Below are 19365 nucleotides of genomic sequence, written 5' to 3'. Positions count from 1 at the left end.
ATACCAGAACCTATGGCATACAATGAAGGCAGTCCTAAAAAGGAAGTCTATAGCTCTTAAAAGCCTATATTCATAAATAAAGAAATCTCAAATAAATAACTTAATGATATACCTTAAGGCCATGGGAAAAGAACAGACCAAACCAAAATCGGTAGATGGAAAGAAATAATAAGATAAGGTAGAAATTAAATGAAATAGAAACAAACAAACACCACCACCACCAGACTATCTTCATAGTTCTGCAAATATTGGTGTTGTAGTGATGAGGCAAGAATCTCTCAAAACCTCTAACTTGTAGTCCTCCTCCACATGTTGAGGCTGGTGCTTTCATACTTAGTTTTTACTTACAGTAGTTCTCAGATAAGGAGAATGAGGAGGTGGATTAACGGAATGTATTGGTTTTCATAAGATTAAAGGTACATAGTGGGCTGGAGAGATGGCTCAGTGGTTAAAGGCGCTTTCCTACAAAGCCTTACAGCCTGGGGTTCAATTCCCCAGTACCCACCTAAAATCAGATGCACAAAGCCAAGCGTGGTGATGCACGCCTTTAATCCCAACACTTGGGAGGCCAAGGTAGAAGGATCACTATGAATTCCAGGCCAGCCTGAGACTACATAGTGAATTCTAGGTCAGCCTGGGCTAGAGTGACACCCTACCTCAAAACAACAAAACATAAAAATAAAGTAAATAAAAAGTACATATGGATTGGATTTTTTTTTTTCTTTCAAGGTAAGGTTTCATTCTTGTCCAAGCTGACCTGAAATTCACTGTGCAGTCTCAGTGGCCTTGAGCGCATAACGGTCCTCTTACCTCAGCCTCCCAAGTGCTGGGATTAAAGACATGTGCCACCATGCCCAGCTTTGATTGAATTTTTGATGTTCTTTATTTTAAATGGTATTTTATTCACTTTGAAAATGACAGGCTTTTTTTTAAAATTAATGCTTAACAAGATAAACATAATATAAATTTACCAATGCCAATGCCTGGGATTGGCCACTGTTAAATTTTTGGTGCAAAAAAGTTAATAATAATAAAAAGAGAAAGTTAAAAACACTGTAGCAACATGAGTAAAGACATCATGGCTATAGGCTGGAGATATGGCCTAGCAGTTAAGGCACTTGCCTGCAAAGCCTAAGGACAAAGGTTCAATTCCCCAATACCTGTGTAAGTCAGATGCACCAGGTGGCACATGCATCTGGAGTTCATTTGCAGTAGCTGGTGTACCCATTCTCTCTCTCTCCCTCTCCCTCAGTCTCTCTCTCATAAATAAATAAAATTTTACAAAAAGATTTAATGGATAATAAATACTGGCCCCTCATCTACATACTGCAAGGCAATGTGGGATAGTGGAGAAACTACTATCCCTGGAATTGTCCAGTTCTGGCATTCTTGGCTCAGTTCTACCATTATCAGCCATATGACCTTACATTATTTACTTAACCACCCTGTGTCTTAGTTTCCTCACCTTTAATTAACTATAACAGGATAGACTCATAGGGATATTTTAAGGATTAAGTATATGATATATGCAAAGCACTAGGCTAGTGTCTGTTTAGAGTAAGTATTAAATTAATGGTAAATACTGAGATAAATGCTTTTTAATATTTTTTTTGAAATTTTTATTTATTTATTTATTGGAGAGCGACAGACACAGAGAGAAAGACAGATAGAGGGAGAGAGAGAGAATGGGCGCACCAGGGCTTCCAGCCTCTGCAAACGAACTCCAGACGCGTGTGCCCCCTTGTGCATCTGGCTAACATGGGACCTGGGGAACCGAGCCTTGAACCGGGGTCCTTAGGCCTCACAGGCAAGCACTTAACTGCTAAGCCATCTCTCCAGCCCAATATTTTTTTTATTTATTTGAGAAAGAGAGAGAGAGGCAGACAGAGAATGGGTGCTCAGGGCCTCCAGCCATGGCAAACAATCTCCAGAGGCATCTGGCCCCTTGTGCATCTGGCATACGTGGGTCCTGGAGAATCAAACCTGGGTCCTTTGGCTTTGCAGGCAAACGCCTTAACCCGTAAGCTATCTCTCCAGCCCCGAGATAAATGTTATATACAATTAATTTATTAGGAGTATACTACGTATTCAACAAGAATTCACTGAGCATCTACACTAGAAACTGAGAGGAATAAAACACTGTAATGGGTGATTGGGTAGGGATGGTGATATATAGACATTAAGAAAGTTGACCAAACATGCAAGCTTGTTTATTTCTCTTTGTTTAAAAATCTTTTTTATTTTTACTTATTTGAGAGAGAAAGAGAGCCTCAAGCCACTAGAAATGAACTCCAGGCACATGCACTACCTTGTGCATCTGGCTTCCATGGGTCCTGGGGAGTCAAACCTGGGTCTTGTTGCTTTGCAGGCAAGTGCCTTAACTGCTAAGCTATCTCTCCAGCCTGTTTCTCTCTCTTTTCCTCTCTTTTTTGAGAAGAATCTATGAGAGATTTCTGACCTGCTTGACTTTAGCAGTTCAAACTTGACATAAACTAATATATGATAATACATGATTCATGGTACCAAGGCCCCTAGAAGGGTTACATCTTTGGGTGGGAGTCAGAGGGTAGAGGTCATTGAGGTAATGTGAAGCTGGCACCTTCTGAATGGCCTGTAGAGTGGGCCCTCAACCCCTCCTGAGCTTGTTTCTCACTTACCTGTCTAGATACCTGGGAAGTGCCGTTTGAAGAGATCTCAGAGTTGCAGTGGCTGGGTAGTGGAGCCCAAGGAGCTGTCTTCCTGGGCAAATTTCGAGCAGAGGAGGTGGCCATCAAGAAAGTGCGAGAGCAGAATGAGACGGATATCAAGCATTTGAGGAAGCTGAAGCATCCTAACATCATCGCATTCAAGTAGGTGGCGGATGTTTTTATGATGATATTTATAAGAGCTATTTTCTTTCCCCTCATGTATACACATAAGATCCTGCTTTGAAAGGGAATTCAAATGCACTCAATAGCACTGTGCTAGATGCTCTGAAAGAGGCCTAAAGAACTATCAGATATGAGTCATGTCCTTAAGTATCATTTATATGTACTGCATGAAAGGAATACACATGGACTAGGTAGGGAGGAGGAGGGGCCATGTCCAGCAGTCAGATACTCTACATCACCCTTGCATATCAGTGGGCTAACAGAAGTCATTTCATGATAATCTGAATATCCTAAAATCCAGTTGCTAAGCCGGGCATGGTGGCGCACACCTTTACTCCCAGCACTTGGGAGGCAGAGGTAGGAGGATCGCCATGAGTTCAAGGCCACCCTGAGACTGCATAGTTAATTCCAGGTCAGCCTGGGCCAGAGTGAGACACTACCTCAAAAAAACCCGGAAAAAAAAAAATTCAGTTGCTAAAAACAAAGCTAACATCTGCGGGGATTAGGGAATAACTAGACCCTGTGGAATCAATACCTGATGGCTTCTCTTAGCATCCCTTCTTAAGTATTAGTTTATGATGGCAAGTACTTCAGACTGCAGCCTCAGGTTCTCCTACATCCCCTTCCTAGTAATGCCAAACATGGCTTCCTAAAAGCCAATGAGCATCATTGATAACATTAAGTACATGCTGTAATCATTTCACAAAGCGGTTGTGTTCAAGAGTACGTGACTATCTTTCTAGCGTATACTAGGCTTTCTTAAACTTCTTCCATTCATGATCCATTTGCACCCAAGAAATTTTTACACAACCTTGGAGATATAAACCAAATATATAAATGAAACATTTACTGATAGTAAATCATAAATTTATTTTAAGGCAATTCTTTGGTATATGTATAATTTTACCATTTATTAAAAACAAAAGTAGGGCCAGGCATGGTGGCGCATGCCTTTAATCCCAGCACTTGGGAGGCAGAGGTAGGAGGATCACTGTGAGTTTCAGGCCACCCTGAGACTCCATAGTGAATTCCAGGTCAGCCTGGGCTAGAGCAAGAGCCTACCTCGAAAAACCAAAAATTTAAAATTAAAATAAGTAAAATAAAAGCAAATTTGTATACTAATGAGATGAATGGCCTTGTTTATTTTTACATTATGTGTTAAATCTTGACTGAACGTTTGACTTACTGTAGGGTGCAGAGCATCTCAAGCATTTTTTGTAGCTGTAATACTTTTTTGAGGCAAGCCCAGTAGACTGGCCTTTTTAAAAAATATATTTTTTATTTTTATTTATTAGAGAGGAGAGAATTCCAAGGCCCCTAGCCACTGCAAACGAACTCCAGATGCATGTGCCACCTTGTGCATCAGGCTTCCATGGGTACTGGGGAATTGAACCTGGGTCCTTAGACTTCACAGGCAAGTGCTTTAATTGCTAAGACATCTCTCCAGCCCAACTGGCCTTATTTTTTTATTTTTATTTTTTATTAATGAGAGAGTGAGAGCAAGAAAGAGAATTGGCATGCCAGGGCCTCCAGCCACTGTAATCGAGCTCCAGACAAGCGTGCACCACCTTATGTGCATGTGCAACATTGCACATGTATCGCCTTGGACATCTGATATATTTTATTTATTTATTTATTTATTTGAGAGCGACAGACACAGAGAGAAAGACAGATAGAGGGAGAGAGAGAGAATGGGCGCGCCAGGGCTTCCAGCCTCTGCAAACGAACTCCAGACGCGTGTGCCCCCTTGTGCATCTGGCTAATGTGGGACCTGGGGAACCAAGCCTCGAACCGGGGTCCTTAGGCTTCACAGGCAAGCGCTTAACCGCTAAGCCATCTCTCCAGCCGTGATATATTTTTTTATTTCTTTTATTTTTATTTATTTATTTGAGTGTGACAGAAAGAGAAAGAGGCAAAGAGAGAGAGAGAGGAGAGTGGGCGCGCCAGGGCCTCCAGCCACTGCAAGTGAACTCCAGTCATGTGCACCCCCTTGTGCATCTGGCTAACGTGGGTTCTGGGGAATTGAGCCTTGAACTGGGGTCCTTAGGCTTCACAGGCAAGCGCATAATTGCTAAGCCATCTCTCTAGCCCTACATCTGATATTTTGATTTTGTAATTATTAATGTCAAGAATATCCCTTCACATAAATGGGTAGCACCAAATGACAGAAGTATGTTTAGGGCCACTTCAGAAATTGTTGGAAATTCATCCTGATTCAAGTCAAAATTCAATTAATAATTTTTTTTAATTTTGTACATGTGTATATGGCTGTGAGTGCACACCACTGCACATACATGGAAGTTAGAGGACAATCTCAAGGTGTGCTTTCTCTCCTCCCACTTTTTCTTTTCTTTTTCCTTTAAAAAATATTTTATTTGTTTATATATTTGAGAGAGAGAGGAAGAGGCAGGGAGAAAGAGAGAATGGATGCACCAGGTCCTCCCGCCCTGCAAACGAACTCTAGATGCATGTGCCCCTTATGTATCTGGCTTACATGGGTCCTGGGGAATTGAACTGGGGTCCTTAGGTTTCTCAGGCAAATGCCTTAACCGCTAAGCCATTTCCCCAGCCCTCTTTTGCCTTTTTTATTCTGAGGTACAGTCTCACACTAGTCCAGGCTGACCTGGAACTCACAGTGTAGCCTTAGGCTAGCCTTGAACTCATGGTGATCCTCCTACCTCCGCCTTCTGAGTGCTGGGATTTAAAGGTGTGCACTGCCACACTGATTGTGTTAAGTCTTAGCTGTGTTGTTGAGAAACCTGGTTTTTTTTTTTTTTTTGGTTTTTTTTTTATTTATTTATTTGAGAGTTACAGACAGAGAAAGAGGCAGAGAGAGAGAGAGAATGGGCGTGCCAGGGCTTCCAGCCACTGCAGACGAATTCCAGATGCGTGTGCCCCCTTGTGCATCTGGCTAACGTGGGTCCTGGGGAATCGAGTCTCGAGCCAGGGTCCTTAGGCTTCGCAGGCAAGCGCTGAGCCATCTCTCCAGCCCGAGAAACCTTTTACTGTTGCCAGATGTTTTGTGATCTCCCCACATCCAGTTATGCAACTCCTTATGGGATATGACTCATAGCTTAAGAAGCCGTAGTCTAGATCATTATTTTCTTTCTTTCTTTCTTTCTTTTTTCCCCAAGGTAAAGTCTCACTCTAGCCCAGGCTGATCTGGTACTCACTCTGTAGTCCCAGGCTGGCCTCAAACTCATGGCAATCCTCCTACCTCTGCCCCTCTAGTACTAGAGTCAAAAGCGTGTGCCACCAATCCTGGCTCCATCATTATTTTCTTAATGTTGACTAGAATCCCTAAACAGAAGAGGCCAGACAAGGATAAATTTATGGAAGTCACTAAACTTGGAAGTGCTGAGCTTTAAATGTATATATCAAACCTCTTCTGTCGAAGCCCGCCTTTAAGCTCCATCCCTTGCCAGCCTTAGATGGTCCTGGACAGATGCGTGGTAAGTGGCCTTAGAGACAAGGAGCAGGAATCTGGCTTACCAGGTGGGACAAAGGAAACCAGAGCTTCTGGCATACTACATATGTGTTTTTTACTCCTGGAAAACATAACCAATGAAACGTTAGCTAAAGGTAAAATAATCTACAAAATCTCCTTCCTCAAATTAGGAGTAACTTTTCCCAGCAGACCTGAGGGACCCTTCCTCTATAAAGTTATTATGGTGAAGTGAAAAATGCCAGGTGATAAGACTTATTTTGAATCATAGCCTCAAAGCAACAAGACTCTTAGGTACAGATTTTATAGAATGGGTTTAAATGAGTGCCAAGGTAAGTTTTGATTCCCTTAAAAGATCCTTCCGGAAAGGGTAAGATATGGGGGGAAAGAGAGAGACATCAACTGGAATACTGAGACTAAAGAAAGTGGGCTCAGTTTTTTGTGGAGTAGACCTTCTTCACAGCAGAGAAAATAGGGGAGAACTTCACCGGCCAACACAGTTCTATCACTGATCTCCACATATGAACCTGGGAGGGCTGGGAGCGACTAAAATGAAACGCCATAGAGGCCAGTCATACCTTTTCCAAAGATAGTACACGTCAGAAGTTAGCAGGAAGATAATTTCAAGCAGATTAGACCAGCGGAGACCACCTTCTTGCCTTCATTTTCCTTCACTGAAATGATGTTTCCTGCACACTATGCCCTCCTACATGAAAGAAGGGACCAAGAGCTTTTGAACTCCAATCACCAGTATATTGGGTTGAAACTCATGTATCATTGTGGCTTCCTAACATGAGCTAATCTGTGTGTCCCAAGTAAAAACAGTTTTCCAGGGGGATACCCTGGATAGTGGAAAGTAGAAATGTATCCTAAAAGGACGGAGGAGTGAGAAACTGGATTTTCTTTCTTGTTGTTTCTTCCATTGTCCTCCGGTTTTATTTCCCACCCCCTCTACCCCCGTCTAACCTTACCTGTGTCTCCAGCTGTCCGCTTTATTGGGCATATATGGTTGTGCTGGTGCCAACTCTTTAAGCTGAAGGCACTTAAATAGTCTCTCCTTCTGTGTGGGTGACAACAGTAAGCCTGTGTCTCCAGCCCCTTACCGCACACTCTTCGGGACATTGTGCAGTGTTACGTTTGTAGCCATCAGTGCCATGTCTTGTCTGGCCAATGAATCATATTCAGGACCGTGAGAAAGAATGCATCTTTCTCTGCTTATGGTTTCTTTTGAAGTTACTAAGAGACGTGCAAGATAAAAAATACTATAGTCTTTTTCTTCCAAGTTTTTAGCAGTCTTTTAAGAAAACCTAATCTGACTGTTTCTAATGAAATTCAGTTCCAGGAGATGGAAAAGCAGCAATTAGGAGTTATTATAAGGCTGTTATTTATAGCTACTACTTGACATTAGTAGAGGGATGATGGAATGATTGCTTCTTATTCGTCAGAGTTGAAAAGTTTACAGCAGGTCAATATTAGACCCTTTCTGTCTATGGTTGTATGACAAGTTAAAACATAATTTAAGTTGGGCATGGTAGTGCATGCCTTTAATCCTAGCACTCTGAAGACAGAAGTAGGAGGATCACTGTGAGTTCGAGGCCAGCCTGAGACTACATAGTAAACACCAGGTCAGCTTGGAGTAGAGCAAGACACTACCTCAAAAGAAAAGGTGGGGGGCGGCTGGAGAAATGGCTTAGCAGCTGTGATGCTTGCCTGCAAAGCCTAAGGACTCAGGTTCAATTCTCCAGTACCCACGTAAGCCAGGTGCACAAGGTGGTGCTTGCATCTAGAGTTTGTTTGCAGTAACTGGAAGCCCTGGTGCACCTATTCTCAATCTCTCTCTATCTGCCTCCCTTCTCAAATGAAGAAGCAAATAAAATTTTTAAAAAGCAAGCTGGGGCTGGAGAGATGGCTTAGTGGTTAAGCACTTGCTTGTGAAGCCTAAGGACCCTGGTTTAAGGCTTGATTCCCCAGGACCCACATTAGTGAGATGCACAAGGGGGTGCACGCATCTAGAGTTCCTTTGCAGTGGCTGGAGGCTCTGGTGAACCCATTCTCTCTCTGTCTCTGCCTCTTTCTCTCTCTGTCAGCCGCTCTCAAATACATAAATAAAAATAAAACAAACAGGACTGGAGAGATGGCTTAGTGGCTAAGCGCTTGCCTGTGAAGGCTAAGGACTCTGGTTCGAGGCTCGATTCCCTAGGACCCATGTTAGCCAGATGCACAAGGGGGCGCATGCGTCTGGAGTTTGTTTGCAGAAGCCCTGGCGCACCCATTCTCTCTCTATCTACCTGCCTCTTTCTCTCTCTGTCTCTCTCTGTCACTCTCAAATAAATAAAAATGAACCAAAAAATATTTTAAAAATAAAAATAAATAAATAAAACAAGCATACTTGAGTAAGATGCTGAATATATTGAAATATTTATCTTGATATTCTTAAGCACATTTTCTCTGTCCTATTCATAGTTTCTCTGCAATCATAAATTATTTGTAGTTGCTATATCCTTTTTCACTACCAAGCTTTCCTAACCTAAAATGCAAAATCTTTTCATTAGAAATCAAGAATGCTAGGCAGCCTGGAAAATGAAAGGAGGGTAGTAGAAGTAGCTTTGTTGTATTTGGCGGGCACATAAGGCAGAGAACATGAAGACTAAAGCTTCTTCGTAACCTGCTCTCATTATAAGGCCTTCCCATCATCAGTGACTCACACAGTGGCCTTTAAATAGCAGCCTGAGAGACAAGACATCAATGGTACCTGGCTTAACACTTTAACTGGCAGCTCTGTCCACATTACTCTATTGACTGTTATAGAAAGTTTCAAAAAAGAAAGTTTCAAAGGGAAGAATACACATATTTACAAGATGAACCCTGAAAGTTACATATGACAATTGCTCTTCTCATCTTAAGAACAAAACTCAGAAGTAAAGTTAATATTACTCCTATTTTTTTTTATTGTTTTTTTTTTAAATTTTTATTAACATTTTTCATGATTATAAAATATATCCCATGGTAATTCCCTCCCTCCCCACCCCCACACTTTCCCGTTTGAAATTCCATTCTCCATCATATTACCTCCCCATTACAATCATTGTAATTACATATATACAATATCAACCTATTAAGTATCCTCCTCCCTTCCTTTCTCCACCCTTTATGTCTCCTTTTCAACTTACTGGCCTCTGCTACTAAGTATTTTCATTCTCACGCAGAAGCCCAGTCATCTGTAGCTAGGATCCACATATGAGAGAGAACATGTGGCGCTTGGCTTTCTGGGCCTTATTACTCCTATTTTAAGCAGGGCATGGTCACACACTTGGGAAGCAGAGGTAGGAGGATTGCCATGAGTTTGAGGCCACTGAGACTACATAGTGAATTCCAGGTCAGCCTGGGCTAGAGTGAAACTCTGCCTCAAAAAAAAAAAAAAAAAAAAACCTACAAAAATGTTACTCCCATTTTTAGAAGATAATGGCATTAATATAGGAATCGCTAATATGCTTGTTTATACTGGAATCCAGAGCTGGAGAGATGGCTTAGTGGTTAAGGAGTTTGTCAGAGAAGCCTAAGGACCCAGGTTCAGTTCCCCGGGACCCACATAAAGCCAGATACACAAGGTGGCACATGTGTCTGGTAGTGGCTAGAGGCCCTGGTGTACCCATTCCCTCTCTCATAACAAAGAAAAAAAGAAATAAAATTGAAATACAAAAGCAATGCGGTGGTGGGGGAGCTGTTTGGTAGACTGAGAAGAAAGGTCTGGGCTTTGAAGCTAGACTGGGCTTGAATCTGAGGTCTGTCACTTATTAAATGTATGTATTATTCATGATTAAAACAAGTCACACTCTACCTGAACCTTGATTGTAAACATGGAGAAAGGTAATGATTTAAGGAAAGAGTAAATAAAACAAATAAATACAGAAACATGCAAATTCTTTCTGGTTAGTATCTTTCCTTCTATTTCATGTCTCCATGGTATTGTGAAGGCCTTTTCAGCTATGAAAGTTGAAGTGAAGTTAAGAAATACTGGCTGGAGAGATGGCTCAGTGGTTAAAATGCTTGCCTGCAAAGCTAAAGACCCAGGTTCAATTCTGCAGTACCCATGTAAAACCAGATTCAAAAGGTGGCACATGCATCTGGAGTTCACTTGCAGGGGCTGGAAGCCCTGGTGTCCCCGTTGTCTCTTTCTCACTCTATCTCCCTCTGTGTGCAAATAAATAGAGATTGTTCAGTGGTTAGGGCACTTGCTTGCAAAGCCTCAGGACCCAGGTTTGATTCCCCAGTACCTATGCAAAGTCTGATGCACAAAGTGGTTCATGCATCTGGAATTCATTTGCAATGGCTGGAGGTCCTGGTACATCCATTCTGTCTGTTTCTCTTCTGTCTCTCTCTGCTTGCAAATAAATAAGTAAAATATTTTTTAATAAAAAATATGTCATGAAGCCAGGCGTGGTGGCACACACCTTTAATCCCAGTACTCGGGAGGCAGAGGTAGGAGAATCACTGTGAGTTTGAGGCCACCCTGAGACTACGTAGTTAATTCCAGGTCAGCCTAGACCAGAGTGAGACCCTACCTCAAAAAAAAGTCTTGGGTTTGCTGTGAACTCAAGGCCTTGTAGAAGAGGGAAAAAAAAAAAAAAAGACCTTTCCTTTCAAGCAGTTCATAATTTATTTAAGCAGAGAAAAACTGCATATAAAAACCTCATGGCTGGGCTAGAGAGATGGCTCAGTCACTAAAGGTGCTTGCTTGCAAAGTCTGAAAGCACAGTTTTTTGTTTGTTTTTTTTTTTTAATTATTTATTTATTTATTTGACAGCGACAGACACAGAGAGAAAGACAGATAGAGGGAGAGAGAGAGAATGGGTGCGCCAGGGCTTCCAGCCTCTGCAAACGAACTCCAGACTCGTACACCCCCTTGTGCATCTGGCTAACATGGGACCTGGGGAACCGAGCCTCGAACCGGGGTCCATAGGCTTCACAGGCAAGCGCTTAACCGCTAAGCCATCTCTCCAGCCCTGAAAGCACAGTTTTGAGTCCCCAGTGCCCACATAAGGCCAGATGCACAAAGTGGCACATGCATGTAAGGTTCATTTGCAGTGGCAGGAGGCCCTGGCACACCCATATTCTTTCTTCTTGCTCTCTCTCTTCCTTTCTCCCTCTCTTTCTCTTTATTTCTTCTTCTCTCATATATAAATAGTCAAATCAATGAATATAAACTCCTACCTGCTGATAATGGTGGTGTACACCTTTAATTCCAGCCTCAGAAAATGGAATTATAGGCTGTGTTCATGTATAAAATGTTGTATAATGTTATTGTTCTTTTATACAGGAATGTTTTTCACAGACTGAATTTATACATATGTAGATAGTTGATTCTTTTGGTCCTCATTCTAGTTATTTTAAATTAAAATAATTTGGAATTCAGCAAATAAAAACAACAATATTTTCTTTGAATCTTTGGCACACTGCACATAAAAGCTTCTATATAAGTTTAGAGGGAACTCTTTTAAATTACTTTGATGCTCTGCTAGTAATGTATGTAGCCTATAGAAGCCTCAGGAAAGGACACTCTGGGCCGGAATGGAATGGTACCACACAAGAGCCCCAGACAGCACAGCTTGTGTTGTCTGGATGAGAACAGGACAACAGACAAATGTGGAGGCCAAAGAGATTTTCTTGCTAATTTAAGAATCAGGATCTATCACATATATGTATTTTAAAATCATTTCATCTCTTATTAAATATTCTTAAGCTATAAATAAGCAGGTGTGTGTGCGTAAGTATTCATGTGCACGTTTACGTTCTCTTGGAAGGGGTGTTTGCACTCAGGCCCCGTGTTACTGCATCATCATGGAATACTGTGCCCACGGGCAGCTTTACGAGGTCTTGCGGGCTGGCAGGAAGATCACACCTCGGTTGCTAGTCGACTGGTCCACAGGAATCGCCAGTGGCATGAATTATTTGCACCTCCATAAAATTATCCATCGCGATCTTAAATCACCTAAGTGAGTTCAAGCTGATTTTTCTCCTATTCTGTTTTGTTGCTCTGAAATGGCTGCTAAAGTATGTAGTTGACAATTTCAGACATCAGACACAGTTCACTTTCAGTCAGCACAGTGGGTAATTCTATTTATGTACCTCCTTTAGCCTTGTTATTGAGATAATCACCTGTATGGCAGACATGTCCATGTACCTGATACAAGTTCTCCCTTCTTGTTGCTTTTAAATTGTACAGCTGTGCAAGACAATTCAGTGTTATCTGAAGTATCTATCTTCTATCATCTCAGATAATTAATGCCAAACTCCCCCAGTTGTAAACTTGATTTATTTCCCCTGTGTTCCAAAAATATTTTTTAATTTATTTTGATTTTTATGTATTTATTTGAGAGTGACAGACAGAGAGAAAGCGGCAGATGGAGATAAAATGGGCACGGCAGGGCCTCCAGCCACTGCAAATGAACTCCAGACACGTGCGCCCCCTTGTGCATCTGGCTAACGTGGGACCTGGGGAACCGAGCCTCAAACCGGGGTCTTTAGGCTTCACAGGCAAGCACTTAACTGCTAAGCCATCTCTCCAGCCCCCCCAAAAACATTTTAACTGAGTTTTATAAGTATACATAATATAACAAGATCAAAATGGATAATTAGGGGCTGGGAAGATGGCTCCCAGCATCTTTATTAGCATGAAGACCTAAATTCAATCCTCAGTGCCCACATAAGAAGCTGGGCATGGATGTGCACATGCACGCACACACACACACACACACACACACACACACACACACACACACACACTGTAATCCCAGCCATGAGGCAGGCAGAGACCAGAGGATCACTGGAGCTCCCTGGTCAGCCAGTCGAAATGAAAAATGATAAGTGCCAGGTTTGATGAGAGATTCTGACTCAGAAAAGTAAAGTGGAAAAGCATCTGAGCATGATTCCTGTCATCCCAGCGCTCAGGAGGCTGAGGCAGGAGGATTGCCAGGGTTTCAAGGCCAACCTGGGGCTACAGAGTGAGTTCCAGATCAGCCTGAGTGTCAGAGTGAGACCCTACCTTAAAAAAAAATTGTCATGAGCTGGAGAGATGGCTTAGTGGTTAAATGCTTGCCTGTGAAGCCTAAGGACCCCGGTTTGAGGCTCGATTCCCCAGGACCTACGTAAGCCAGATGCACAGAGGGGTGCATGTGTCTGGAGTTCGTTTGCAGTAGCTGGAGGCCCTGATGCGCCCATTCTCACTCTATCTGCCTCTTTCTCTCTGTGTCTGTCTGTGTCAAATCAATAAATAAATAAAAGTAAAATATTTTTTTTTAATTGCTAGGTGTGGTAGCACACACCTTTAATCCCAGCACTCAGAAGGCAGAGTTAGGAGGATTGCCATGAGTTCAAGGTCATCCTGAGACTACATAGTGAACTCCAGGTCAGCCTGAGCTAGAGCAAGACCCTACCATGATAAAACAAAAAGTCAAAACAACAACAACAAACTAAGATAGAGGAGTGATAGAGGTCACTCAGTGTCCTCTCTGGCCTCTGCATCTGCACGTGTTCACATACCACACTTGCAGCTGCACACACCTGTGCACACACCACACAGAAACACAAACAGCACATGTACTCTACCCACACACATACACACTGAAGAGGCTGAGGTAAGAGGATTTCTGTGAGTTCGAGGCCAGTCTGGGACTATACATAGTGAATTCCAGGTCAGCCTGGGCTACAGCGAGACTCTACCTAAAAAAGATAAATAAATGAAAAATAAGAAGGCCTAATAACATTAAGGGTCTGACATTCTAACTCATTAATATTCTAACGTGAATTCATGGGTTTGTGGGGCTGTCAATGGTTTGAATGTGTATTCATCTTTATGGCTAGCAAAAGCAGTTTGTTCCAGGATCAGTCACAGAACTCCTGTGAAAACTAAAGCACTAGTGAAATCCCAACATTCCTGCTAGCCTTGGGATATAATGAGTCCCTAGTCTCATGGCCTCATCCATGATATTAAGTGTCCAAAATAATGTTTTAAAAGAAGTGCTTTTCTCAACGGGTTGGGAAGGGTGTATTGAGCACTGGTGCTTTGTGAATGTTAATCTACTTAATTCATATGAAATTTTACTGGGTCATTATTGTATAGGTTTATGGCCCCTTATCCAAAATGCTTGGAGCTAGATGATTTCAGAAAGGTAGCATAGTGCATTTCCTGAGACAGCCAACATTACCGAAGTTACTATAGCAATCAGCCGCAATAATGTATCTATAACAAAACCTATGAAATTCACACAAAATGATATTTAAAAAATTAGCTTGCCTTGTGCATGTAGAAAAAAATGGGAGTGCATAAGATACTGTAATGCATATGATCTTCATTTTACAGATAGAGAACACTGGCCTAGAAGAGTTAGGTCATTGGCAAAGGTCTCACAGTTAGCCGGCACTGGGGATTAAGCTGCCTGGCAAGTATAGGTGGTCTCTGGCATATGGCTAGTGCCCCAGGAGCAATGTAAATTGCCAGTGGTACTCCACAAGGTAGAAGGCAGCTAGTAAATTCTTCAGTTACCATTTGGAGTCATAGTTTTCATTAGTACTAATCATAGATGTTTTCTCGGTCTCTCTTTAAAGTGTTTTAGTGACTCACACAGATGCAGTAAAAATTTCAGATTTTGGTACATCTAAGGAACTCAGTGATAAGAGTACCAAGATGTCTTTTGCTGGCACAGTTGCGTGGATGGCACCAGAGGTGATTCGGAATGAACCTGTCTCTGAAAAAGTTGACATATGGTGAGTTGCACTGTCTGGACTAACTTGAGTCTTTTTCTAGAATATTCTCTTTTGGTTGGTTGGTTGTTTCAAAGTAAGGTCTCTCTCTAGCCTAGGGTGACCTGGAACTCATTATGCAGTGAGTGTCCTTAAAATCAGGATCTTCCTACCTATGCCTCCAGAGTACTAGAATTAAAAGTGTGTGCCACTACCCCACCTCCCTGAATGTCGTTTTTTTAAATTTTTTTTTTGTTCATTTTTATTTATTTATTTGAGAGCAACAGACAGAGAGAAAGAAGCAGATAGAAAGAGAGAGAATGGATGCGCCAGGGCCTCCAACCACTGCAGACGAACTCCAGACGCGTGTACCCCCTTGTGCATCTGGCTAACGTGGGTCCTGGGGAATCGAGCCTCGAACCGGGGCCCTTTGGCTTTACAGGCAAGCGCTTAACTGTTAAGCCATCTCTCCAGCCCTTGTTTTTTTTTTTTGGTTGATTTTTTTTTTTTTTGAGAGAGAGAGAGAAACTGCTGCAAATGAACTCCAGATATGTACACTCCTGTGTGTACATGTGCAACATGGTACACTTATATCACTGTGTGATATAACATGTTCTTAGGCTTTGCAGGCAAGTGCCTTAACCACTAAGCCATCTCTCTAGCCCTAAATATATATATATATTTGGTTTTTAGAGGTAGGGTCTCACTCTACCTCAGGCTGACCTGAAATTCACTATGTTGTCTCAGGGTGGCCTCAAACTCATGGCGATCCTTCTACCATTGCCTCCCAAGTGCTGGGATTAAAGGCATGCACCACCACGCCCAGCCTGAATATTCTTTTTTAAAAAAATTTACATATTTATTTGTGAGAGACAAAAGGAGAGAGATGGGTGTACCAGGACCTCTTGCCACTGCAAGCAAACTCCGGATGCATGTGTCACCTTGTGCATCTGGTTTTATATGGGTACTGGAGGATCAAACCCTAGCCAACAGGCTTTGCAAGCAAGTGCCTTTAACTGATGAACCATCTCCCCAGGCCCCACCCCACCCCCTAATATTCTTTTTTTTATGGGGTAAAAGGGTTTCATTTTGGCTTATAGACCCAAGAGGAAGCTCCCTGATGGCAGGGGAAAATGATGGCATGGGCAGAGAGGGTGGCTATCACCTCCTGGTCAACCTCAGATGAACAACAGCAACAGAAAAGTTGCCAAATGCTGGCAAAAAGAAGGTGGCTATAATACTCATAAGCCCACCCATAACAATACACCGCTTCCAAGAGGCTTTAATTCCCAAATTGTCATCAGCTGGGGACCTAGCATTTAGAACACCTAAGTTTATGGGGGATCCCTGAATCAAACCACCACATTCCACCCCTGGCCTCATAAACTGATAACCATACATGATGTAAAATACAATGCATTCATCCAGCTTTAAAAGTCCCCATAGATTTTAATCAATTCCAATGATATTCAAACATTCCCATAGTCCAAGATCTTTTAACTGAGCCTTACTTAATAACAAAAAACCCATAGTGGCATAGAATAAGCATTCACACTGCAAAAGATGGCATTAGGCATAGCAAAGAAATATTCAGCCAACACAAGATTCAAACAGGGCAAACATCAAACTCTGTAACTCTAAGTCCAACAACTCTAGTCAGTAACAAGTAGTATCCAAGCCTGATAATTCTAACCAGTGACAAGACACTGGAGTTCCAATTCTGCCCCTCCAGCTAGGCTACTCACGGTCCCAGAAAACTTCATCCGGTGCTGGTAGCTCTCCTCGGCAGCTATCCTATAGTCCTGGCATCTCCACTGGGTCTCCACTACAACCCACAGTTCATTCTAATGGCTCCATAGGGTCTCCACACACATAATCCAACAAGCCTGCTTCTCACTGCCCATGGCCATTTCCAAAACCGAATATTCTTTAGTGCTGTTCATTTCTGGCTGATTTTGGTTTCATATTATCTGAGGTTCTACCCAGCTGATGATATATGCAAAAAGAATTAGGAGAAGAAGAATCAGGGTGAATATGCAGTCAGTAAATTAGCAGTTTTAAGGACTCAGCAAATATGCTAAACTTTTTGGAAAACTGAAAGTTTATTTAAAATGATGACTTAGGGCTGGAATGATGGCTTAGCAGTTAAGGCACTTGCCTGTGAAGCCTAAGGACCCAGGTTCAATTTCCCAGTGCCCACTTAAGCCAGATGAACAAAGTGGTGTGTGCATCTGGAGTTCATTTGCAGTGGTGGGAGCCCCTGGCACACGTTCTCATTATCACTTTCTCTCTGTGTGTCTCTCTGTGGAATGATTTACAATGTGAGTAATTACCAACACTTTCCTTTAGGGATTGTGTCAATTTTGCCCCCCCCCCCCCCGTCACTTTTCTTTTCTTAGAAATGTATTTCTATTTATTTGAGAGAGAGAAAGGAAAAGAAAGAAGAGAAAGCACAAATGCTGCAGGGCCTCCAGCCACTGCAAAAAAAAAACTTCAAATGCATGTGCCACTTTGTGCATCTGGCTTTGCATGGGGACTGGGCAGTTGAACACGGACTGTCAGGCTTTGCAAGCACCTTATCCACTGAGCCATCTCTCCAGCCCTGTGATGTCACTTCTATCATGTAGTCAATTCCTGTATATATTTGGTCTATTACTTGATTTCTGTTCCAGTCTGTTGGTCTATTAGTCATATGGTATAAAAAATAATTATTATGGGCTGGAGAGATGGCTTAGCGGTTAAGCGCTTGCCTGTGATGCCTAAGGACCCCGGTCGAGGCTCGGTTCCCCAGGTCCCCCGTTAGCCAGATGCACAAGGGGGCGCATGCGTCTGGAGTTCGTTTGCAGAGGCTGGAAGCCCTGGCGCGCCCATTCTCTCTCTCCCTCTATCTGTCTTTCTCTCTGTGTCTGTCACTCTCAAATAAATAAATAAATAATTTTAAAAAATAATAATATTATTATGATCTTGTAATTTGTCTTTTTTCTTCATTGAGACAAGCTCATACTATATACCTCAGGGTGACCTAGAACTTACTGTTTAGCCTAGTTTGGCTTTGACTTCATGATCCTCCTTCCTCAGTCTCCTTTGTGCTGGGATTGCAAGCATACACCACCTATCCAGATCTTGATATCTAATTGTATTGGCTAGCCTTCACTGATTTTTCTCTTTTGGGGATTTGCTGGATTTTTTATGTTTTTCATAGACATATTCATATTTTAAAACTAGTCAGTGGGCTGTGCATGTCGGCACCCACCTTGAATGTTAACAATTGGGAGGCTGAGGTAGGTAGGAGGAGTCATTAAGGCCAGCCTGGGGCTCCAGAATCAGTTTTAGGTCAGCCTTGGCTAGCTGGAGTGAAACCCTACCTTGAGGGAGAGGGTGCGGGAGGGAAGAAAGACAAAAAATAGGCAATGTATTGATTTAGCTAAAATACAAGTCTGTCTTCTGCTATGTCCTGTGTACGTGCTCCTGGCTCTACTGCAGGTCTTTTGGAGTGGTGCTTTGGGAGCTGCTGACAGGAGAGATCCCCTACAAGGATGTAGATTCTTCAGCCATTATTTGGGGTGTTGGAAGCAACAGCCTGCACCTCCCAGTTCCTTCTACTTGCCCAGATGGATTCAAAATTCTTATGAAACAGACATGGTAAGAAATATATTTTGTCTTGTTTTCTCTTTCACTTTCTTCCCCCAAAACCTATAAAAATGTCTTTAAAGGGCTGGAGAGATTGCTTAGTGGTTAAGTGCTGGCCTATGAAACCTAAGGACCCTGGTTCGAGGCTCAATTCCCCAGAACCCACATTAGCCAGATGCACAAGGGGGCACACATGTCTGGAGTTCGTTTGCAGCAGCTGGAAGCCCTTGTGCGCCTATTCTCTCTCTCTCTTTCTCTCTCTCTCTGCCTCTTTGTCTGTCACTCTGAAATAAATAAGTAAAAATAAAAAATAAAAACAAACAAAAAGAAAAAAGCCGGGCGTGGTGGCGCCCAGCTTTAATGCTTTAATCCCAGCACTTGGGAGGCAGAGGTAGGAGGATTGCTGTGAGTTCAAGGCCACACTGAGAATACAATGAATTCCAGGTCAGCCTGGGCTAGAGTAAGACCTTACCTCAAAAAAAAAAAAAAAAAAAAAAAAAGGTCTTTAAAATACTAGAGAACTTTCTAGTATGTATTTGGAGTAAGCTACCTAGGGGTAAAGAGACTGGGAGCTATGGAATTTGAGGAGCTTGGATTCAAATACTGGCTCTGCCTTTTTGCTATCTGATGTTCAATTTATGGCATGTCTTACTTGTAAACTAGAACTAACACCTGTTGGCT

At 42.3% G+C, this 19365-nt stretch overlaps 1 protein-coding gene across 3 annotated transcripts in view; it reads left to right on the top strand.

Moving 5' to 3' along the window:
• Positions 1–19365, top strand: part of Map3k13 (mitogen-activated protein kinase kinase kinase 13) — a 147652-nt gene that overhangs the window by 102770 nt on the left and 25517 nt on the right. For all 3 annotated transcript variants that reach the window (XM_045150179.1, XM_045150178.1, XM_045150177.1), the window contains exons 3-6: positions 2666–2849; positions 12117–12308; positions 14920–15078; positions 18538–18696. In XM_045150179.1, coding sequence (XP_045006114.1) covers positions 2666–2849; positions 12117–12308; positions 14920–15078; positions 18538–18696 — 694 coding nt within the window. The remainder of the gene's footprint in view (positions 1–2665; positions 2850–12116; positions 12309–14919; positions 15079–18537; positions 18697–19365) is intronic.

This window comes from Jaculus jaculus, chromosome 5 (genome assembly GCF_020740685.1).
Source record: "Jaculus jaculus isolate mJacJac1 chromosome 5, mJacJac1.mat.Y.cur, whole genome shotgun sequence".
In the NCBI taxonomy this organism is placed as follows: domain Eukaryota; kingdom Metazoa; phylum Chordata; class Mammalia; order Rodentia; family Dipodidae; genus Jaculus; species Jaculus jaculus.
This window is presented reverse-complemented; position numbering and strand designations above follow the sequence as displayed.